Source organism: Oryctolagus cuniculus, chromosome 7 (assembly GCF_051225735.1).
Source record: "Oryctolagus cuniculus isolate XC-2025 breed Fujian yellow rabbit chromosome 7, ASM5122573v1, whole genome shotgun sequence".
Classification (NCBI taxonomy): domain Eukaryota; kingdom Metazoa; phylum Chordata; class Mammalia; order Lagomorpha; family Leporidae; genus Oryctolagus; species Oryctolagus cuniculus.
In genome coordinates, this window is record NC_142873.1 from 141,658,441 (window position 1) to 141,681,915 (window position 23,475).

Sequence of the window (23,475 nt, forward strand, 5' to 3'; positions counted from 1 at the left end):
CAGGGCTGTGCCAGGCTGAAGCCAGGAGCCAGGAGCTTTATCCAGGTCTCCCACATGGGTTCAGGGGCTCAAGCACTTGGGCCATCCTCCACTGATTTCCCAGGCCATAGCAGAGAGCTGGATCAGAAGTGGAGCAGGTGGGACTTGAACTGGTTCCCATATGGGATGCTATTTTTGCAGATGGCAGCTTAACCCACTAAGCCAAAGTGCCAATCCCATTTTATTTATTTATTTTTTGTTGGTTGAGCCCGAAGATGTTAGTTGCAATAACTCCTTTTATCTTTCTTCTCCTCCATCCTCCCACCTATAACTGAATGTGGGACATTTCAGAATTCTTTACTTCACATGGGGTTACATTTATTTATTTTATATATTTGGGGGGGGGAACTCCACCCACTGGAACTGCATCCTGGTCTGCCATACGGGGGCGGCAGGGCCCCAACTGCTTGAACCTTCACCTGCTGTCTCCCAGGCCGCTAGCAGGACTTGAACCCAGTCCCTGCGAAGTGGGCCCTGGGCATCTTAACCAGCGTCTTGCCACCAGGCCCAACACCAGCTCTTAGTGTCCTGCTGAGCAGGGAGATAGAGAGAGAGAGAGAGAGAGAGAGAGAGAGCTGGCAGATCCTCCAGCTGGGGCCACCAGCCCTTTTCTTTCCCACGGGGGCCTTGTCCCTCCAGACCCTGGGGCTCTAAAGTCCAGGCAGAGCACAGGTAGAACCAGGACTGGGGGAGGGACTCGCCGTGCAGCCTACGGCAGGCCCCTCAGCGTCTAGAATGCTCTTGAATTTTGAGGGTGGGGTGAGAGGAAGCGGAACCAGACAAGGCCTTCGGCTCGGTGATTGCTAACAAGAAGGGGACGTTCCCAGCTTTCTGGAAACCCCTGACTCCCAGCCTAGCCCGCATGCGGCTCTGTGCTCTCTCCCTGGGGAGACCTCTGTGCAGGGCTGAATTTCCTCATCAGCAAAAGCCCCATCTCAGGCTCAGCCTGACCTCCGAGGTGGGTGTGAGCACTAAGGAGGGAGCAGCTGCCAGTGGGTAACCGGATCTGGGAGGAAGTCAGGGAGTGGTGTAGAAGGCGATGAGTCGATGAGTCGGGGAAGAGGGGTACGGACCTTGAGGAATGAGGAAGGAAAATAAAGGAACAAGTTTGCAGGGTGTGGCTCTTGGTCCGGGCTGCGTTTTTAGATTCAATGGGGAACTAACCAAACCCTGATGCCTGGAACCCCTGCAACTCCGTTCCATTAGAACCTGCAGACGTGGATTCTGTAAACACTCTCCAAGTGTGCAGACAAGGGTGAGAGCCGTTAACCCAGAGGAGCAGGAATGTGGCAGAGCTGTGCGCAGTTCTTCATTGTGCTTCACTGCTATTTTTTAAAGATTTACTTATTTATTTGAAAGGCAGAAATACAGAGAGAAAAGTAGAGAGAAATGTAAAGAGAGAGATTGAGATCTTCCATCAGCTTGTTCACTCTAGAAATGGCTACAACAGCAGGAGTTGAGCCAATCCGAAGCCAGGAGCTTCATCCAGGTCTCCCATGCGGGTGCAGAAGCCCAAGGACTTGGAGCATCTCCTGCTGCTTTCCCAGGCACATTACCAGGGAGCTGGATCGGAAGTGCAGCAGCCAGGACTCGAACTGACACCCATAGGGGATGCCAGCACTGCAGACAGAAACTTAGCCTTCTATACCTCAGCACTGCCCCCACCTACAACTGTTTTATTATTGACTGTGTCTGGATGATTTCCACTGAACATTTCAAAATGGCAAAAACATTCAATTAAAAACGAATGCATGGAGCTGGTTGTGCAGTGCAACGGGTTAAGCCACCACCTGAGACACAAGCATCTCATCTGGTGCTGGTTCAAGTCCTGGCTGCTCCACTTCAGATCGTGTTCCCTGCTAGTGAGCCTGGGAAAGCAGCTCAAGATGGCCTGAGTGCTTGGGTCTCTGCTACCCACGTGGGAGATCCGAAAGAAACTCCTGGCTCCTGGCTTTGGCCTGGCGCAGCCCCAACCATTGTGGCCATTTGGGAAGAGGACCAGCAGATGGAAGACCTCTTCCTCTCTCTATGTCTCCCTCTCTCTGTAACTCTACCTTTCAAATAAATAAAATAAATCTTTTTTAAAAAAAAATGAATGCATTGTTAACCACAACAAAAACTCTCTGTCCCCATGGCAACTCTTCAGCAAACTGCAGACAGAGTTCTCACCACCCCAAGTTAGCTTTGCTCTGGGTCAAACACGCTTGTATGCCATCTACCACCCTCTTTCTTCCCACACGGGACGTTATGTAAGTCCACACAGACAGTGGGTGTCCACCAGTCATAGCTCAGGGCTCCTTTGATAGATAGCAGAACAGAGACCCCCTGAGTCTGTGAAGTCCCCTGTGGAGTGACTCAGTTCCCTGGGGGACCTGCAGGAGATTGAAGAGGGTCATTGAGGATTTTCCCACCCCCACTTCTGCCAGACCTGGCCTCCCTGCCCCACCGCAGGCAGAAATTGTGCCCTGGCCTCCCTGGGGCACGTTCCTTCCTACCCACGTCCAGATCTGCCAACGCCAGCTCCTGGGAGTCAGGTGCACGGTCAGGTGGGGATAGACGCACGAGACCAGGTCAAGTGGGCCCAGGTCTGGTCGCGTGCCTGTGGTATGGGCAGGGTAAGAGCATCCCTATTTACGGCAATGAACTTAAAGCTCTGAGGTCTCACAGCTGCCGTGGAGCGCGGTGGAGAGGCTCCTGGGCTCATGGGCTCTGCAGCCTGAACGCCCAGGTCTGAGCCTGCTCTGCTGCTGAGCTGGGCAATAGCTGACCCCTCTCTGTCTCTGCTCCTCGGAGCACGTGGAGACCAAGACACGCTGCTTCTCGGGGATGTGGGAGGACTGAATGAGCCAATGACGTGGGGCCGGGCCGAGGCCTGGCTTCTTGGCCACCTTCCCTGGAACTCACTCCCAGCCTGGGGAGGTCCACAGACACCTGTGAAGTGGGTGTTCGGAGGCGGCTGCGAGCTCTCCAGCAACCAGGAGGAGAGGGGCCCGAGAAGACCGGAAGACGCCTCTCTCCCCGCTGGATCTACCGGAATAGAGCAGGTGACAGCCTCTCTGCTCGCCGCAGCAGAGGCAGGAAACAACCCAGGGCACTGCCCTGCAGCGGCAGCCGTGTGCTGGAGACTTCTCTGGCCCGGACCCTGAGTGTGGATGGCTCGGCGGCACGAGGACCGGGGAGACCCAGGGGAGCGGAGCGCAGATTGCTCAAGTTTGGTGAACGTGTCACAGTTTCTCTTTTTATTTTTATTTATTTATTATTATTATTTTTTTGACAGGCAGAGTGGACCGTGAGAGAGAGAGAGAGACAGAGAGAAAGGTCTTCCTTTTGCCGTTGGTTCACCCTCCAATGGCCGCCATGGCCGGCGTGCTGTGGCCGGTGCACCGCGCTGATCTGATGGCAGGAGCCAGGTACTTATCCTGGTCTCCCATGGGGTGCAGGGCCCAAGTACTTGGGCCATCCTCCACTGCACTCCCGGGCCACAGCAGAGAGCTGGCCTGGAAGAGGGGCAACCGGGACAGAATCCGGCACCCCAACTGGGCGCTGCGGAGGATTAGCCTAGTGAGCCACGGCGCCGGCACAGTTTCTCTTTTTATAGGTACCATGCTTTAAGCCTGGGTTTGTCTGACTCCAGAAGTTAACCTGGTGGGAGGCAGAAGGCAGAGGAAGGGACGAGATCTGGACTTGGGTGTTGAACTTCTGAACTCAAACCCCTGTCTCTGTGGTTTGATCTTGAACTTCCCAACTCATTTTTATTCCTTATTTATGTATTTATTTATTTGAGAGGCAGAGACAGAGACAGACAGAGTTCCCATCTACTGGTTGATTCCCAGAATGCCTGCAGCAGTAAGGGCTAGGTCAGGCTGAAGCCAGGAGCCAGGAACTCGACGCACGTCTCCCAGGTGCGTGACAGGAAGCTGACCATTTGCGCTATCACTGCTGCCTCTCGGGGTCTGCACAGACAGGAAGATGGAATCCGGAGCCAGGCGGGGAACTGAACCCAGGCATCCACCTGTGAGGCGTGGGCGTCTGAACCTGTGTCTTATCCGCCGGGCTAAACACCCACCCCAGACCTCCTCCCTCTGGCTGCTGCTTCTGCAGAACGGAGCTAAGAGTCAGAGTCTTGAGGACACTCTTTGAACTTAAAGCTACAGCATCTTTTTCTTCCACAATTGAAACAGCTTTGTTTTTGCCTATGTAAATAGTATGTGCTTGCTGTGATACATTTAAACAACACAGAAAACCAAAAGAAAATAAGTTAAACCACCCGGGAGCCCCTCCCCACAAAGGGGAACCCTTCGTGTTTCAGCGGCAGCTCCACATGCACCTGTTTGTGCTTCTAACAAATCCTCCGGACTCTAATATCCACCTTGGAGGGGCTGGTGCTGTGGCGTCGTGCGTTAAGCTGCTGCCTGTGGTGCCGGCATCCCATGGGTGCCCATTCAAGTCCTGGCTGCTCCACTTCCAAGCCAGCTCTCTGTTATGGCCTGGGGAAACAGTAGAAGATGACCCAAGTCCTTGGGCCCCTGCACCCATGTTTTGGAGACCTGGAAGATGCTCCTGGCTCCTGGCTTTAGATTGGCACAGCTCCAGCCATTGTGGCCAACTGGGGAGTGAACCAGTGGATGGAAGACTCTTTCTCTCTCTGCTTCTCCTTCTCTCTGTGTGTGACTCTGACTTTCAAATAAATCAATAGATCTCCAAAAAATATATCCACCGTGGAGCCTTAACCGTGCCCGCTCTGCAGTATCAGGAATTCTTTCAAAATGCTGCCTTTTGGCCTTTTTTCCTTTCTCTCTCATCTCCCCTAACTCTTCCCCCAGTCTCCCACCATCCGGTTAATTTTCTTTCACAAGCTTTTGGTATCCTTCCATAAGAACGATGAGGCTCACATAATCATAGAAATGCACGCATAGAATGATTGATTGCCTGCATCGGATCACATTAAAAATGCATACTCTTGGGGCTGGCACTGGCATCAGTTAACCACCTGTGTCAGGTCAGAGTCCCTGGGACTGTATCCCATCTCTGCCTCCTGACTCCGCTTCCTGCTAATGAGACCTTGAGAGGCAGCCGTGATGGCTCCTGTGGTTGGGTCCCTGTCACCCCACGTAGGAGACCTGGACTGAGTTTTCTGCCTCTTGACTTCGGCCTGCCTCTGGCCATGGTGGGCATTTGGGGAGTGAGCCAGTGATGGAAGCACTCCCCCTCTCTTTATGTTTGCTGGTCTTACAACACAGCAAGAAAATTTCTCCAAGTCAGCAGACCCAGCTTGGGCTCATTTTTTTTTTTTTTTAAATACCGTGACTTAAGATGACTCCAATATTAAACGGAAGGAACTTTTTTTTTTTTTTTTGACAGGCAGAGTGGACAGTGAGAGAGAGAGACAGAGAGAGAAAGGTCTTCCTTTGCCGTTGGTTCACCCTCCAATGGCCGCCGCTGCAGCCGGCGCACCGCGCTGATCCTGGCAGGAGCCAGGAGCCAGGTGCTTTTCCTGGTCTCCCATGGGGTGCAGGGCCCAAGCACCTGGGCCATCCTCCACTGCACTCCCTGGCCACAGCAGAGAGCTGGCCTGGAAGAGGGGCAACCGGGACAGAATCCGGCGCCCCAACCGGGACTAGAACCCGGTGTGCCGGCGCCGCAAGGTGGAGGATTAGCCTATTGAGCCACGGCGCCGGCTCAAGGAACTTTTTTTTTGAAAGGCAGAGTTAGAGAGAGAGAGAGAGAGAGATCGATCTTCCATCTGCTAGTTCACTCCCCAAATGGCCATAATGGCTGGAGCTGAGCTGATTCAAAACCAGGAGCTTCTTCCAGGTCTCCCACGTGAGTGCAGGGGCCCAAGGAATCAGGCTATCCTCTGCTCTTTCCCAGGTGCTATAGCAGGGAGCTTGATCAGAAGTGGAGCAGCTGGGACACAAACCGGCACCCAGCGGGATGCCGGCGCTATAGGCCATGGCTTTAACCTGCTGTGCCACAGCGCCAGCCCCAAAACTTATGGTTTTTAAGAGCTGCATAGCATTCCATGGTAAGGAGTGCTACCATCTTTTAACTATTAATTATTCCTCTCCGGATAGGCATTCATTTTGTTTCCAGTTTTGCTAGCATGGACAAGGCTGCCAACCAAAAATGTTTTGTACTTAATCCTTCTGTATTTGTTTTAATTTCTGCTCTACAGGCTGGTGCCGTGGCTCAATAGGCTAATCCTCCGCCTTTCGGCGCCAGCACACCAGGTTCTAGTCCTGGTCAGGGCACCGGATTCTGTCCCGGTTGCCCCTCTTCCAGGCCAGCTCTCTGCTGTGGCCCAGGAGTGCAGTGGAGGATGGCCCAGGTGCTTGGGCCCTGCACCCCATGGGAGACCAGGATAAGCACCTGGCTCCTGCCTTCTTCGGATCAGCGCGGTGCGCCGACCGCAGCACGCCGGCCACAGCGGCCATTGGAGGGTGAACCAACGGCAAAAGGAAGACCTTTCTCTCTGTCTCTCTCTCTCACTGTCCACTCTGCCTGTCAAAAAAAAAAATTCTGCTATACAGATTCCAGGAGTAGGGTTGAGGGTCCAAGAGTGTGTATGGTGTTTATTTTAATGGTGACGGTGAAATTGCGTTGGCAGTGGTAAGGATGCAGGCATCACCAGCCGCACAGGCCACACCCCACCACCGCCTGTGCATCTGCCCAAGGCTGCTTCTTCCTCGAAACATTTTTCTCCCCATGATGGACCAGCAGCCAACTCAAGCCAGCCTCATTCAGCTTAAATGGGGAACACTGGGCCAACTCTGCCAAGACCTTCCTCTCCCTCCAGGGTCCATGGTGAATGGGGTCAAACCAGCTCAAACCAGTTTAAACCAGATCAAAATGTAGTGAGTCCAATCAAGTTTGCATTTTCTTCCAGACTTTCCAGCTTTTCTCAATCTCTCCATGGTTTCCTGGGAGCGCAGGCTCCCGAGCAGGTGACTCACCCCCACCGCTCCGCACACAGCCGCAGCGTCACACACCAGCTCCATGTGTAGTCATAGCCTGAGTCACGCTCTCCTGGCTGCAGGGAACCGCCCCACACTGATGCAAGGAAGAGGGAATTTCCTGGCAGGACAGGGCAGTGTCCCGGTGAAAAGGAATTCAGCCGCGGGGAAAACAGAGCCAGGCAGTGGAAGGCGCCGGGGAGCTGAAGTGGCTGCCACTCTCTTTCTTCCCTTCGTCCTGGCTTTGCTCCCCGGTGGACCACAGGATGTGCCCTGTGCTGGCGCCCGATGAGGTGTGATCTTAGCATGGGGCACACACATGGTAGGTTCTCAGAGCTGGAGCCAGCTGTCCAAGCAGGTAGGTGGGATTTGGACAGGGGAGGAGAATATTCCAGGCGGAGGAGCAGGCTATGCAAAGGCATGGTGGTGAGCTGCAAAAAGTCCTCTGGCACTAGCGTGCAGGAGGCGCACAGAGGGTTTGGAACTGTAGGAAGGTGAATTCTGGAAGGTTCTCACGGGCAGGCTAAGGTGCTTGATCTTCATCCTCCATGGAATGGACTGCCACAGGGCAGCATCAGGCTCAGTAAAGCAGGTACAAAGGGGCTGTGTGGGCAGCGTGGGCAGCAGATTAGAGGAAGCGAGGGAGGCCATCAGGGCTGTCACCTTGTTAGTGGAGATGGGTGGGATAGAGATTCTTGTCTCTGTGCAAGAAAGAATTCAAGCATGAGACCGAGAGGAGTGGGAAGCAGGGTGGCAAGGTTTAATGGGGGCAGGAGCATCCGTCAGAAAGGGTGGGAGCTCTCCAGACGGAACCCGAGAGAGAGCCCAGACGGTCAGACCGGAGGAGGCAAGGTCACATGGCGTAATGGAGAGAAGATGTCTGACAGGCCAGGCCGGTGGCCTGGGAGGGAACCGAGGCAGTGGACAGCACCGAGGGCTGCCGTACACCTGCCAAAGGAAAACGTGGGGCAGGTGGCCCGCATCAGGGCTGACAATGCCCCCCAGTCCATGGCCCCTGGAGACCCAGCATGTGACGTTATGTGGAAATAAGGAGTTTGCAGACGTATAGGAGCTCAAGATGGAGCCATCCTGGATTTAGGGTGCGCTGTAAACCCAGTGCCAGCTGTCTTCATAAGCGGAGGACGCAGATGCTGAGAAGTTCATGAGGCAGAGACGGGAGCACGGCTTGGTTTCAGACTTGTGGCCTCCGAAGCTACGAGAGAATATGTTGATGCTGTTTTAAGTCACTAGTTAATGGTACTTTTAAAAAAGTTTGTTTATTTTTACTTATTTGAAAGGCAGAGCAATGGAGATAGGGGTGGGATAGAGAGCTCTCCCATCACTCTTCCCCTCAATGCCTACAACAGCCAGGGCTGGGCCAGGCTGAAGCCAGGCACCAGGGACTCAATCTGGACCTCCCCCATGAATGGTGGGGGACAAGTACTTGAGCCGTCACCTGCTGCCTCCCGGAGTGTGCATTAGCAGGAAGCTGATAGGGCCTGTAACCAGGCTCTTGGATATGGGATGTGGTGTCCCAATCGGTGGTTTAACACACTGCACTGAAACGTCCACCCCTGTGGCACTTTTGTACAGCGGCCCTAGGTAGCTAACCTGGGGAACTCGAAGCTGAAGATCTCCGGCCATTAAATGCACAAGTCTCTCTTCCTCTGCTTGCTCACCTGCCACCGCCCTGAGCCAGGCTACCCTCACCCCTCCTGAGACAACAGCCTCCCAGGGCACACTGATCCAGCTGTCCCTTCAGCACACTTGGAATGATTCGTGTCTCCCAGTTCTATTATGCACAGGTCGGGGCGGGGGGCGGTCAATCGCGCTGTCTCGGGACCTGCTGTCACTTGCTCAAGGCACCTTCTTTCCCTGGGCTGAGGCTGTGACTCTGTGCAGCAGACTTTCTCTGCTCCTGCCAGGCGTCCCCAGGTAGGACCAGTCACAGATGGCTTTGTAAGCTTCCTCCCCAGCTTGGAGCTTTCTCAGAACCCAAAGAACACGCGGTTCCGATCCTAAACTCTTAGGAGGCTTGGTGTGTGGCTGTTCATTCTGAGACTTTTTTTTCTTTCCCCATTCCAGACACAAGTCAAGGTGAGCAAGCTCTCCTGCTACTCTGTATGCTGGTGGGCGGGGGATGGACATTTTTTCTAGCTCATTCTTTTACTGAAGATGTTGCTCTGCCGGGGGTTAGAATTCTGTGTGTGTGTATGTGTGTGTGTGTGTGTGTGTGTGTGTGTGTGTTGTGTCAGATCACTGACCCTGTCTCCCTTGAGCCAGGAATCTCATGTCTGGTCCCCAGATGACTATTAAAAGCCAACCTAGGGGACGGGCATGGTGGCACAGTAGGTAAAGCCACTATCTATGATGCCAGCATCCCATTTGGGCAGTGGTTCGAGTTCTGAGCTCCATTTCCGATCCAGCTCCCTGCTGACGTGCCTGGGAAAAGCAGCAAAAGGTGGCTCAGATACTTGGGCCCCTGCACCCATGTGGGAGACCCAGATGAAGCTCCTGACTCCTGGCTTCCACATGGTCCAGCCCTGGTGGTTGTTGAGGCCGTTTAGGGAGTGAATCAGTAGATGGAAGATTATCTATCTATCTATCTATCTATTTATCTATTTATCTCTCTGGCTTTCAAATAAATAAATCTTTTTTTTTAAAAAAAGCCAACCTTGGGGGCAGGAGTTTGGCACGGCAGTCAGGACACTGTTGGGGACACCTGCGTCCCATGTCAGAGTGCCTGGGTTCAAGTCACAGCTGCACTTCCCGTTACATCCCGGGAGGCAGCAGTGATGACTCAGGTACCTGGGTCGCTGCCACCCATGAATCCCAGGCTCCGGTTAGGTCTGGCCCAGGCCTGGCTATGTGGTATTTGGGGGTGGAGGGTAGGGGTGCAATGAAGCAATGGATGGGAGATCTGTGTGTGTCTGCCTTTGAAACAAATAAAAAGTAAAAAGCCAACTACGTCTTTACCCCCAGGACAACCCCAAAGTCAGCTCCACCCGTGGGTCCCTCTTTCTTATGTGCTCAGCTACACATCCCTGGGGGTGGGGGTGGGGGTTAATACGTCAGCCAGCAAACCTAGGTGTTGTGTTGGGAGGCTTTCATGGTGTGGAAGCGCAAGTCCTGGCGATTTCACACTCCTCTGTCTCTGGACTGGGTCCTGGCTGTCGGCAGCCCCACCCTTGCCCTTCTACTCCTTCCCGTGCTCTCCTCCGCTGTGAGGGGAAGCCTGCACGCTGCGTTTCCCAGATTCCCTTTCTAGTTGGGTTTCAGCGACATCCTGAGGGTGGGAGGCACTCCTACTGGAGAGGCAGGTTGGGGACGGTAGGAGCTTGCGGCGGCAGGGAAGGGGCTCCCGCCTTGGGACGAGCAGCTCCTGCAGGGGCAGCAGAGGCGCTGGATGGCTGGGCGCTCTGCCCTCACAGCGGCAGTGGCTGGATGGAGGCCTTACGGTGCAGGAGCAAGGACTGGGGGCTCAGAGCAGCGCTGACTCCTGCAAACAGTAGGGGGCGCCCACGACGCCCGGCATCTGCCGGCAAGGATGCTCTCAAGCCTCTACTCCCTCGGAATGCACCTGCCCACTTCCAATGGCCAGGACCTTCTCCTGGGCAAGGCATTCTCTGCGCTCAAGGCAGGCCAGAAGTGCCAGGAGCCCCAAACCCCTTCCCCAGGAGCCCTCACCCGGTGACTCCTGAGGGTTGGCGTGAAACGCTGCAGCTCCCTCGCCCCTCTGGTGGGCTGCCTCTAGCAGGAATTTGAAATCCCAAGCTTCCCGTGGGCTTAAGCTCTGGTCACCCACTGGGATGAGCCCTGGTGTTTGCTCCTTCTTGGCCTCCTCGCCTTCCCCCCTTCACCTCCCTCCCCCAACACACACACTCCCTGCTGCTCCAAAAGTAACGGAACGCGCCCAAGTCTTTGCCCCAGGGTCGGCTCTGAGGGACTCCTCCTGCTCTGTTTGCCCTCGCGGCCTCACCTGAGCCCATTTCCTCCGACAGGGCCCAGCCCAGGGCCCGCAGTCGGTGCATAGTGACACGTGCGGGCTGGCAGGCGGCTGTGATGCAGGGCTCTGACTTTTATTAAAGCAGGAGTTTATTTCTACACTTGCTCTCCTGGGCTCCTCCCACCAGCCCGAGGAGGAAAGTACAGAGAACGCTCTGAAAACTCCAGCTGCTTGCCTGGAAACGTAACAGTGGTTTTCTTCAACAGACTTTTGGGAAAGGCCGGTGGGGGGCATGGGCCTGAAAGGCGGGGCTCCAGGGACTGACAGGCTGGTGGAGCCCAGAAGAAGCAGGTAGGAGATGGGGCTGAGGGGCAGGGGGCAGGGCACATGGGGCAGGGGATGCAGGGATGGCCATGGGGACGTTGCGCAGGGCCGCAGGGTTCCAGTGTCTCCTTGTGGAGGATACCTAGTTTAAAAAAAAAAAAAACTTTTAAAGGAGAGAGAGGGGCTGGCGCTATGGCATAGTGGGCTAAGCCTCCACTTGTGGCACCAAAATCCCGTATGGCTGCAGGTTCAAGTCCTGGATGCTCCTCTTCCAACTCAGCTCTCTGCTATGGCCTGGGAAGGCAACTGAAGATGGCCCAAGTGCTTGGGCCCCTGCACACACGTGGGAGACCTGGAAGAAGCTCCTGGCTTCAGATGGGCTCAGCTCTGGCCGTTGCGGCCATCTGGGGAGAGAACCAGTGGATGGAAGACCTCTCTCTCTCTCTCTGCCTCTCCCTTTCTCTGTACCTCTACCTCACAAATAAATAAATAAAATCCTTGAGGGCGAGGGAGAGGGATAGGGAGAAGGAGGAGAGGGAGGAAAAGAGAGAGAGAGAGAGAGAGAGAGAGCTCTCCTCATGGGCAATAAAGAGCAAATATCATCTTATTTGTGGCCTGGCACAGGTTGGCGGGGCTCCAAGGCTGGAGAGTTGCATACCCAGACCTGGCCACCACCCCCTCCAGGCAGGGAAAGCTCCCTGGAAGCTCAGGATGCCGCTCCCACTTCCCAAAGCCCTAGTATCCCTCCTGCGCCTGGCTCCTCACGCCTGAGTGCACAGCAGGGCGCCTGGGGCGCTGGGTGTCCCGAGACACCCTAATGCCTGGGCACCTGAGCGCACGCATGGGCTGCTGTGCCCCTGTAGCTTCTCCGGCTGGCACCTGTGACCCCCTCTGCCCTTGGCTTCCAAGAGTCCAGAGTGATTTCTTGGCAGCCCTGGGGAAGCTGGGAACCTCTGGGCACCTGGGAACTCCGGGCTGAGTGGAGGAGCAGGAGCAGAGAGGGGTGATGAGCTGACAGCTTGGGCTGGGGGAGGTGCGGCGCCTGCCTTTGCCAGCAGGTGGTTGCAACTCTGGCTGTCCCGGCAGGAATGTGGCCTCGGGGCGCCGATGGGCTCCTTCCGCACTTGCCAGCCCTCTGGCCTGCAGTTTCCCGGGGCTTGCCACTTTCCCCAGGAATGTCCCCAGCATCTGCCACTTCTGCCTCTCACCTCCAATCCTGAGCAGTCCGGTAAACACTGAGCTCCTACCTCCCTGTCCTCACGCCCTGAGCCACCCCTCTGCACGCATCGACCCCAAGATTTCTGCTGTGGCTTCACGTTCCAACAGTCTCCCTCCTCGGACCCCCCAGGAGTCAGCCCCCACCTGAGCTGCCCTGGGCGCCCTCTCCTGCTCCTCTCGGCACTGCAGCCAGTGGGGCCTGGCTTTGTCTTTCTAATGGCATTGAGGACTCCCAGTGGCCTCGGTGCACATCTGCCTCCCCAGTGCCCCCATGTCAGCACACATCCTGGCTTGGCCTGCGTGATACCCCCAACCATGTGCCATGCTAAGGCCCACGATGCAGGTGGGCTGCCTGAGGCATCCAGACCCCAAGAGGGAAGCCAGCAAGAACAGGATGGCCAAAGAAAATCTTGGCCCCACGTGTGTCAGTCATTGCTCTCTCTCTCTCTCTCTCTCTCTCTCTTTTTTTTTTTTTTTTTTTTGACAGGCAGAGTGGACAGTGAGAGAGAGAGAGAGAGAGAGAGAAAGGTCTTCCTTTTTCCATTGGTTCACCTCCCAAATGGTCGCTACGGCTGTTTCGCTGCGCCGATCTGAAGCCAGGAGCCAGGTGCTTCCTCCTGGTCTCCCATGCAGGTGCAGGGCCCAAGCACTTGGGCCATCCTCCTCTGCACTCTCCAGGCCACAGCAGAGAGCTGGACTGGAAGAGGAGCAACCAGGACTAAAACCCAGTGTGCCGGCGTCGCAGGTGGAGGATTAGCCTAGTGAGCCATGGTGCCGGCCAGTCACTTCTCTCTTAATCCTCCCAACAGCCCCTGGGGGAAGGTTTACCATCCCAGTTTACTAAAGGCTAGAGTTCCAATATGAGGGTGCTTCTATAACTTCACGGGAAATGGAATTAAAAGACAAGTTTATTTTGGTGCGAAAGAATTTAGAAAGTCATGCATACAAGGGGGTCTTGACAAAGTTCACAGAAAATGCACATTATGAAAAAAAAGCAACGAATGGATTTCAAGTGTTTTGTGTCCAAATGAACCTGTCTTTTAATTCCATTTTCCAGTGAACACTTTGGGGTGCCTTTGTGAGCTGGTTAACCTGTTCAAGTTCACAGACAGAGAGCACCTAAATTTGAGCCCAGTTCTAACTCATTCCAACGATGTGCTCTTAACCAGGATGATATGGGTCATAGAAACCTTTTCCCGAACAAGGCAGGGTCTGAGTAAGTAAAAGGAAGGAACAAGAGGCAGAAGTATGAGTTTAGGATGCAGCGCAGTGCCAAATGCCTCAGAGTCCTGCGTAGAAATTGCACAATCCTGTAGGCTGCATGATTAAATATAAAAAACCAGTCCATGTTTTGTTGTCACTGAGTGGAAGTCTCCTCCAATGTGTCCCCCTCAGCCACAGCCCACAGGGTGAGAAAGGAGGGCTGAGATAAGGGCGAGAAGAGGGTGGCAGGCCGGGCACCTGCTGGGAAAATTCAGTGTTGAACTGACCCAAATGTGAGCACAGATGTTTTTGGACCTGCATAGGATCTGGGAGTTGCCCGATCCTCTTCTTCCTCTCTGCCCACCAGGCTCAAAACCGCCCCAGGGACCTACCTGCCATGGTGTCCGAAAGCCTCCAGCCTGGGGGGGCTTAAGGTGCCGCTGCTTTTGTCTCCAGAAGGCTCCTGGGGAAAAGGTGGTGGTGCAGGGTGAGGCAAATGGAAGCCCTTGGTCCCTGGCCCGAAGCCGTGCACAGCAGAGCTGGGGGCAGTAGGGTGTCTGAAGCAGGTGTGGCCCAGGGAGCCTCCTGCTGCCCGCTTCTGCTCCAACAGAGGCCAAGCTTTGCAGCTGGCCCCCTCCCCGGGACAAGGCCCTGAAGCAGACCAGAGCCAAAGGCCAGTGGGCACATTGGTTTTGTTGTCAACAGAGGGAGGGAGGCGGGAGAGGCTCCCTAGGACCAGGTCCCCAGCAGAAGCTCCAACTACCGAGTGACCCTCGGCTTCCTCTTCCACCCCTCATCCCACATACCTGAGCTGGGGGCTCGTGGCGTAGCAGAGGGTAGCAGGAGGGAAGCCATTGAAGGTGGAGCTCATCGAAGATGTGTAGGCGCCCATAGAGGGGAAGACGAGCCAGTCGCCCACGTCCAACTCGGGCAGCTGCAACTCTGCCACAAAGAGCCTGTCGAAGGCGTCGCAGGTGGGGCCGTAGAGGGTGCAGGGGAAGAGGGGTGGCTCTGAGCGGAACTCCTGCAGGTGCGAGGGGTGGGGGTCAGCCAGACAGAGGGCTGGCCTCGCCTCACTCTTCCCTGGAAGGAAATACCAGGGCTACACGCTCACTGCCCCGGCGCGGCCTGGCTGCATCTGGCCTGCCTACACAGGGGCCTCAGGCTCCGCATCTGTAACATGGGGCTGTGGGCAGGGTCAAGCAGGTAAGAAAAAGGTGTGAAGTGGGTCCAATAACCACAGTCTGCCCAGAGGGGCTGAGGCAACCTGCAATTCCAGCACATCGTAGTAGAGCCCTCACGTGCTGGATGTGTGACTCGGGTTTATTGACTTACTGCTGGCCACCCTGGACTGCAGGTCCTAGCTCATCAGATCTCTCGGACTTTTGAGAGGAGTTGAGAAAATTCAGGCATTTGTGAGGTTTGTCTAGATCTTTTTAATATTGGCCACTAAAATTTAAAACTGTTGTGGGAGCTAAAAGAAACCCAGGAAACTTCTGTTTTTATCATGTTGAGATGAGAGGCAAACAGACACACAAAGACATATGCACGCACACACACAGACATGCACGCAGACATACACACAGACATACAAACACATGTGCACACATAAGCACATGCAGACACACACGTACATACACACATAAGCAATTTGGCACATGCTCAGTCCTGCAGTGGCCAGGAAAGAGACTACTGCACCTGCATGTGCTTTGAGTGTGTGCCCAAAGGACCTGGTCCTCAGTGGGCAGTGGCAGGAGGTGGTGGGGAAACTTGGGGGTGGGGGGACGTGACTGGGTGAGAAGCAGCTGGACCATTACGGGCATGCCTTTGGAGGCATTGGTACGGTTCTCGTGGGACCCTGGTCACTTCCTGGGAGAGGGAGGTTGTTACAAGGGAGCAAGCCTGGCCCCCTCCCGGTCTCCTCCTCTTGTACCCTTGCCACGTGTCCATCCACCAGGGGAGCCTCACTAGAGGCTGAACCAGTAGGAGCTTTAGCCTCCCAAACTGTGAGATACACACGCTTCTTCATAAAGCAGCCAGCCTCGGGTGTCTCGTTATAGCAGGAGAAAGCACAGACACAGAGAGTGACAGCATGCCCAAAGCTGTGTGGCCTGACCACCGACAGTCACAGCCGTCTGCGAGCTGCACCCCACAGGTCAGGTAGGACAGTGGATAGGGGAGGGACATGGTAGCAGGGGTGGCTGGGAGGCCAGGGAGTGGCTATTAGCAAACAGGGAGAAGAATTTCCATGATTGGAAAACAGGCCACCCCAGTGCACACGCCTGGCTGCTGCAGGGGCCCTGAGCTGCGTGTGCAGGTGGGCGCATCCCAGAGTGCACAAACCTGCAGGGAGGGCCTGTGCGGGCTTCCACGTGCCCTTCCCAACGGTGGAGGCCTGGGGCATCTGGGTACTGGGCTGGCCTCTTGGGACTGGAGGGCCACACATGGGGCCCTCTTACCTTCACCACGATGGGAATTCTGGGAGCAGGCTCTCGGAGGAAGACGCGGAAGGAGCCATAGTGGCCGTCGTTGAGATAATACACGAACTTCCTGCGGCCTCCTGGAGCAGGCAGAGGACAGGAGTGAGGGGAGCTCGGTCACTGATCCGACCCCAGCTCCTAGCTAGGGCCCAGCCCCTCTGCCCCTTTCACCCCCAGGATGGGGCCGCTGGGGCGTCCCTGCCCATACACGGCTGGCCACCCACCGGGCTCCAGCACAGACTTCTTGGCAATGATGTTGACAGCGGCTGTGAAGACAGGCTCTGCGTAGAAGCGGCCAGGCTCCGCGATGACCTCCACGCCACTGCCCTCGGGGAAGGTCTGGGCCAGGGCGGCCTTGATCCCTTTCACCAACTGGGGCAGAGGTAGGGTGGTGGGAAGAGTTTAAGACATCCTACGCAGGTGCACGCAGATTAGCTAAGCCCTTCCCCGCATCAGCCCTTCTGGCCTATGGCGGCCTGCAGGGAGGCTACAGAATGATCCCTGTTCATCACAGAGGGCGCGGAAGCTGGGACACAGCAGGTCACTTGTGTGAAGTCACACGGCCATGTGTCGGGGGGAGGTGGTGGTAGTGTGTGTGTGCAGGGCCACCAGGCTCCCCAGGAAGTCCAAACATGCAGGCGTTTAATCCAACACACAGCAAGAAGGCAGGTTGCCCCCTGGGCCCAAGGAGGGGAAACCCAGAAAAATCCACAGGGAAACACATACGTGCATGGGCACTCACAGGACATAGGACGCGTGGACCCATGGACACCTGCAGCAGCTCAACTGATATCTCAAGCCATTCCCCCAGCCCACTGAACTCACCTGCCTGCCTCTAGCACCTGCCTCCCTCTTCTCTCCCTGAGGGTCTTCTCCAGGGTGCGGGGCAATGAGCACCCCTAGTCCGCAGCCCTCAGCCCGACGGGAACAGGAGCCAGTGCCTAGCACCCCAGCTCGCTGTCCCACACTGGCCCATGTTGACGGGTGCTCTGGCCCCCACAGGGCAAAGCAGCTCATTCAAGAATTTACGACTTTCCTCCCTCCCCTCTCTGACCTGACTTCTCAGGAGCACCGCCAGGGATCGGCTCTAAAGGGACTACTTGCACCCGTTTTTGTCACATGGACATGCTTGCATGCATGGCCCCTGTTCACACAGACAGCATGTGTGTGAATGCGTGCGCCTGCACACACACACACACTGACGTTCCTGGGGACACCACAGGGCCCTTGCTGGTTACCTCCTCAAACAAGGGCTGGGAGCCCTCCGCTCCAGGAAAGCCGCCTCCAAGATCCAGGAGGCTCATGTCATGCCCGGCCCCGCGACCCATCTCGAACACTTGCTGGCAGTGAGTGATGGCCTGTGCATAGCTCGTGGGTGTCTGGCAGCTGGAGCCCACATGGAAGCTGAGTGCACCAATCATGTGACATGGGAGAGAGTGGAAGACATAGTTAGAACCACAGAGCCACACAAGCTGAGGATAACCAGGAGAGAGGAAGCAAGGGGCCCAGACACACACAGGGCATGCAGCCACCATGCCAGATGTGGTAACAAACAACTGGGGTGTGCACTGGGTGCAGCGGCCAAGCCACAACCTGGGACAGCCGCAGCCCACATCGGAGCGCCTGGGTTCCGGTCCCGGATCTGCGTTTTCCTGTGAACACTTGCACCAGGAGGCAGCAGGTGACAGCCCGAGCACTTGAGTCCCTGCCAGCCGCGTGGGAGACTCAGGCAGATCCAGATTCCTGGTTTCAGCCTGGCCAAGCCCTGACTGTTGTAAGCATTTTGGGAGTGAGACCAGCTGATAGAAGGTCTCTCTTTGTCTCTTTCTCTTTCAAATAAGGAAAGAAACAAACAACTGGAAACATACCTACCTACTCTGTATACTCAAGGTCTCCTGCACACCCAGGCTGAGCCATGAAACAGTGTATCAACGAAGGGTGCTCCCTCTGACCCATGTGTTCAGTCCCTCATGTGCACACTGCAACCAGCAGCCCCAGACCCCAGCACTGCTGCGTGGGCTCCCCTGGCCCCTCGTGGACATTTCACACCAAGCCCCTCCCAGAGCAGGGAGGGCTGAAGGAACCATCTTGTCTCGTCCTTGCTCCTTCTGACAGGTGGGATCCCCCAGATCCCCAGGGGGCTGCAGCTTGCCCCAGGTTCAGCAAAGACAGGACTAGAACCCAGGTCCCCTGCTGCCCCTAGCTCTGGAGTCTTGGCCTCACTCACCTGACTCCAACCACAGCCAAGCCCAGGTCTCTGGCAGATGTGAGCAGATGCCCACATGCCTCCAAACTGGCCCCAAACTTGGCACTCAGGGGGAAGATGCTCTGGCTGTCTTGGGTCCACAGCCGGAGGACCAGCCTGGAGGAGAGGCACAGTGGACAAGGAAGGCTGGGAGAGAGACCTACAGACAGCGCCCCTTCCAGGCCCAGCAGACCCCAGATCTGGTAGGATTTACAATGCCACCGTGTGGCCACCAGCCCAGCCCAAGGGTGCACTTGCGGACACAGCTGCCTTTCCTAGAATACACACGGATAGGGGCATGGTGGAAGCAGACACCGACACCGCGAGCCCAGCTGCATTCCCACGTGTTGTAGAGGAAGGGGCTGAGCGTTAGAAAGTGAAGAGACCTGCCCTTACTCATTTACACCAGGTGAGGGACCACACCAGGATTTGAACTCGCGCCGTGCCACTCCCAATGCAGGACTGTTTCCAGATCCCACCAGCTGCCAGGACACCTTAAACAGGGCCAGGCCAGCTTTTGGCAGATACGTGGTGTGCAGGGTAGGTCATTCGTGATGGTTCTCCTTCACCCAGCCTGCCTGCAGCCTACCTGGCCCCAGGGTGGTGCTGGGCCACTTTGATCAGCTCCTCCTCGCTGTCGAAGGTCAGGAGCCGCACCCCGTGGCGGGCAGCGTACTGGATGTGGGAGATGGACTTGCAGGGGTTGGCGTAGATGATGCGCGAGGGGGCCACACCCAGGCCCAGCACCTGCTCCATCTCCACCTGGCGGAGTTGACAGCAGGCTTGTCACTCACTCACGTCCCCGCCACTCTCCCACTTTTGGGTAGGAGCCCAGGGCGGGGCCGGTGGGTTGCTCACTGCTGAGGCCTGTGATGTGTCAGGCATTCCTGGTGTTAAAGGCAGTTGCAGCTCAGAACCAATGCCTTACATTTCCGCCCAGGAGGAAATCCGGGTGGCTGTCTGGAAGCAACTTGTTAATCAATCCCTACTGAGTTGGGGGGAGGGGGTCCTCAGCACGGAAGCAGTGAGGTTTGCTAATTGTTCCCAGCTGGAGAGCTACTCCCCATTCCCACCGCCGGGCTCCTGCTCCACCCCAGCTGCCCTCTAGTCTTATTTATTTACTTCTTTATTTTAATAGCAGAGACAGAGATCTCCCATCGGCTGGTTCACAATAGCTGGGAACTATCCTGAGAGTCAGGGAGCCCAGCACTCCATCCAGATCCCCACGTGGCGGGCAGGGACCCAGTACTTGAGCGCCCCCACCCCCTCCATGCTGCCTCCCAGGGTGCACACCAGCAGGAAGCTGGAATTGGGAGTGAAGCCGGGACTCAGACCCAGGCGCTCAGATACAGGATGTGGATGTCCCAACAGCTGTCTCAACCATTGCCTCAAACTCCCGCCCCCAAATTCCCTCTCTTAAGGCCTCGGGGATGGCTCCCTCCCAGTGTAAGCAAATGGCGCAGGCATCTCTCTTCCTTACTCTACTCGAGCCCCAGGGCAGGTGAGTCCCTTCAGGCTGCCTCCTCTTCCACGAACTGGGGCCCTCGCTCCTCCCACCCTGCAGAGCTGTTGGGAGGGTCCAGGAGAAAGGTGGAAGCAAGGCCCCTACAGGGTGCTTTGTGCACAGCACTGCTCGCCGGGACAGGGCGCACTTGCTTATTAACGACGCTGTAGCTTGATGAGCTCAACCTCTTCCTGGATGGTCCCAGCTGACCCTCAGCAAGCACAGGCTCACCTGGCTGGCGCAGTCGAAGCCAGTGCCCAGGGCAGCCAGGACACGCAGCACCCAGGGGCTGTTGTTGCACTTCACGGAATAGAAGGTCAAGACTCCTGGCAGGGCCTGGCAGAAGGTCTGGTGGCGGCGGGCCAGCACGTCCAGGTCAGCCACCATGAAAGGGTCCCGGCTGTCCTGTGGGCGGGAAAGCCGGTGGTGAGCTGGCTCATCTAACCTCACGGCGCTGGGAGGTGACTGCTCTCATTATCCCCGTGTTATAGATAGGGAACGAAGGCTCAGAAACGTGAAGTCACTCGCTCAAGGTCACACAGCAAGGGCGTGGAAAGTGGGATCTGAACCCAAAGAGCAAGAAGATAAACAAGTTTATAGACCAAAGCTGGGGACAAGATGGGTCTGGCAGCCATCCTGATGGCGTGGCACTGGGTAAAATCCCGGGAGTCTGGGGCGTGGGGTCAGAGGGCTACAGAGGAACTGGCTCACGACCAGTTCCTGGAGAAGACTTCATCTAAGTGACGCATAAAACCATGAAGCAGGGTCTTGTTCCCGCCCTCCCCTCCATACCCCGGCACGGAGCTCCTGGATCCTCCTCAGCGCCACCTGCTGCCCAGACTCCCCTGGTCCCAGGGTGATCAGCTCCTTTGTCCATGACCTTTGGAGGGGCCCCGGACTCTCCTGCAGGCTCCCCAGAGGGGTGCTCATCCCCGACTCTCCAACGGAGTCCTCCACTGGGCACTGTCCCGACATCCTGGAAAGAGCTTGTTCTGAGGACCTGGCTTCCTCCTGCTCCCCTCCTCCTCCTCTTCCTCCCCCACCACCCCTACTACCTCGGCCCAGGAGAGCCCAGGTCAGTGAACCCATGTCCCCGCCACAGAGCAGCATGAACTCCATGCAGTTCACGGGAACTTTCCTACCTGGCCCCAGCCCAGCCTGCACCAGAGACACAGGAAAAATGAAGGGGAAGTCCAAGACCCTCCAGACTACCGGACAACAGAGCTAGGCCCTAGGAGATGACCGTGTCCACCAGCCACCTTTACCAACAGGGACAAGACACCAGGAGAGAGGAGGAGATTTGGCCAAAGTCAGTGGACGGTGGCAGAGCTTGAACTAGAACCTGGGCTCCCTAGAGTAGCCACTGGAGCCACTGGAGCCGCAGGTCCCCGGGATTCAAGTGGGGTCAGCCTGAGTCAGAGGCAGTCGGGGCTGCAGCTGGGAGCCCCACTCCGCACGGACTCACCTCGTGGGTCAATGGTGAGCCTGGGCTTCAGGTCGATACCTGTGGGAAGAGCACAGTCTACTTGGATCTCAGTGAGTAGGGGAAGTGCCTCCCGGGTGTTTCCTCCAAACCTTGGCTCCCCTTGCCTGCCCAGCCCGCACCTCCCAAGGCAGGAGAATATAGCTTCCCAGATCTGGCCATGTGACAGGTGCACAAGCTGGAGGCGGACTCCTGCTGTGTATGAGTGTCAGCAACCATCCAAGCGGAGGGAGCCTGGTGACACTCCCACCAGCCTCCAGCTCGCCCAAAGATCACCAGGTCACGCAGCTACCCACGAGTGGATGTGGCAGTGGAATCAAGACCTCAGACCCCAACATGAGCCGGTTCTGCTGCCTTGCCCTCTGCTGCAGATTGAAGTGTCAGGCTGGAAGTTTCTGCAAATGGGAACACAAGCCTGCCAGTGACACTGTGTCCCAGGCACAACCTTCCCCTCCCCCCTCCCCCCACCCCCGCCCATGCAGGCTGCTGAGCCCTCCCGCTGTGACCTGCAGGCCCCCAGGCTGAAACCACTGAGATGTCACTTGTCACCTCCTGCAAGCTGACACCCCACTTTTGTGCGGTGACCCAGAGCCTGTGCCTGTTCCAGGGAAAGACTGTGGGGCATGGGGTGGGGGCACGGCAGAGATGGCGGAGAACGGCTGGGCCCACGGCTCGCTGGGCCCAGAGCAGCAGAGATGGGAGTCCCGGCTCAGGAAGAGGAAAGCGCGCTCTCTCCGTGACCCTGCGCCCACCATTCTCCCCGCCTTCCCAGCAGCTGCCTCCAGCTCCAGCCCAGGGTGAGCTCCCTGGGTGACGCCAGCCTGGGTTACCACTCACAAGCTGCCTGACTCTGGGCAAGCTGGCCGACTGCTCTGAGCTCCAGGTCTTTCATCTGGACAGCGGGACTTCAGGGGCCAAGCATGAGGATGAAGAGAGACGGTAAGAGTAAGAGTTTCACTCTCATCTGAATTTGCATTTCTGTCTGTAGGAATTTTCCCTGTCAGAGTGGGTGGCTTAAAGACACACACACACACACACACACACACACACACATTTTCTTAAACCAGACATAAACAAGTCCCCTGCATTTCTGTGTCCTCCCGTGCCTGGTCTAAGACGTAGCAGAGGAGTCGCTTCAGTCAATGTTTGTAGGACACGAGTGGGCATTTGGTGTGGCTGTGAACACACTGCCTGGTTTGCCTGCATCCCATATTGGAGTGCGTGGGTTCAAATCCAACCTCTGCTTCCTGCTAATGCGTGCCCTGCGAGGCAGCAGATGACGGCTCACGTTCTTGGGTATCTGACACCCACGTGGAAGACCCATAAGCAGTTCCTGGCTCCTGTGGCTTTGGCCTGGCCCAGCCTTGGCTGATACAGGAATCTGGGAGGAGTGAATCAGTGGATGGAAAACCTCTCTCTCTGTCACTCTGCCTTTCGAGTAAAATTCTATATTACGAAAATTATATCTGTGTATATATGATTGTAGAGCAAGTAAATAAACGGATGGCTGACGTAGCTAATGCCTGTGCAGTCTGTGATTTACTTCAAGGCCTGTTTGGCTCCCCAGCCTGCTGGGATCCAGAGCAGATAAAGCAATGGCAGAACAGCTGAGGAGTGGACAGTGCAGCCATGGAACCCCAGATGCGGAAGGGAAAGCCTTGGAACAGCGGGGCCGGGCAACCACTGCGCCACTGGAAAGTGAGGTCTACTTGGTTCCTCGCTTCCCCCTAAAATAAATGTGAAGTGGGCTCAAGAGTCGAACAGCTATTTTTAAACACACCATAAATATTCTTTAAACATGGACTTGATCATCATGTATCACGTCTTTACACTTTTTTAAGCTTGCAGGGGACAGAAGAGCTGGCCCTGTGAGGGAGGGACATGTTGGTGGCACCAGATCGAGAAGTCGTGCACACTCATAAACACAGACTCTGTTCTTCCTGGGAGTCAGGATGGCAGTCGGGGGTGGGGGAGTAGTGTGCAAGGCAGTGGGGCCTGAATGAGTCATTGCTGCTCAGATTTTGGTTCTCTCACCTAGAAAACACTAGGGAGTATTGCATCATCATTATATTCTTCTTTG

General features: G+C 56.2%; 1 protein-coding gene across 6 annotated transcripts; it reads right to left on the minus strand.

Moving 5' to 3' along the window:
- Positions 1 to 11,036: 11,036 nt before the first annotated feature.
- On the minus strand, positions 11,037 to 21,719 carry LOC100344262 (antizyme inhibitor 2). 6 transcript variants are annotated; one of them, XM_051832065.3, is made up of 11 exons: positions 21,378 to 21,696; positions 20,705 to 20,888; positions 20,144 to 20,317; positions 18,998 to 19,170; positions 18,391 to 18,525; positions 17,402 to 17,567; positions 16,388 to 16,535; positions 16,143 to 16,243; positions 14,490 to 14,707; positions 14,076 to 14,146; positions 11,037 to 11,404 (listed from the first exon to the last, which is right to left on the minus strand). In XM_051832065.3, the coding sequence occupies exons 2-10, from the start codon at positions 20,885 to 20,887 to the stop codon at positions 14,113 to 14,115; spliced, it is 1,332 nt and encodes a 443-aa protein (XP_051688025.3). In that variant the 5' UTR covers position 20,888; positions 21,378 to 21,696; the 3' UTR covers positions 11,037 to 11,404; positions 14,076 to 14,112. The 6 variants fall into 6 exon arrangements, with proteins under 6 accessions (XP_051688025.3, XP_089155266.1, XP_089155268.1 ...); XM_089299140.1 differs by lacking the exon at positions 18,391 to 18,525 and having other exon boundaries at positions 21,378 to 21,719; XM_089299142.1 differs by lacking the exons at positions 20,144 to 20,317; positions 20,705 to 20,888; positions 21,378 to 21,696 and adding an exon at positions 19,889 to 20,136.
- Between the last annotated feature and the right edge of the window lie 1,756 nt (positions 21,720 to 23,475).

What these genes read in the sequence shown, in the direction of transcription:
- LOC100344262 (XM_051832065.3), bottom strand. Translation starts at nt 20,887, where the DNA reads ATGTCGGGACAGTGCCCAGTGGAGGACTCCGTTGGAGAGTCGGGGATG. An exon ending in TCCAGGAGCTCCGTGCCGGG is followed by an intron (nt 20,318 to 20,704) that starts GTATGGAGGGGA and finishes TCCCGCCCACAG; the next exon opens with GACAGCCGGGACCCTTTCAT. An exon ending in GCCACGAGCCCCCAGCTCAG is followed by an intron (nt 14,147 to 14,489) that starts GTATGTGGGATG and finishes CCTTTTCCCCAG; the next exon opens with GAGCCTTCTGGAGACAAAAG.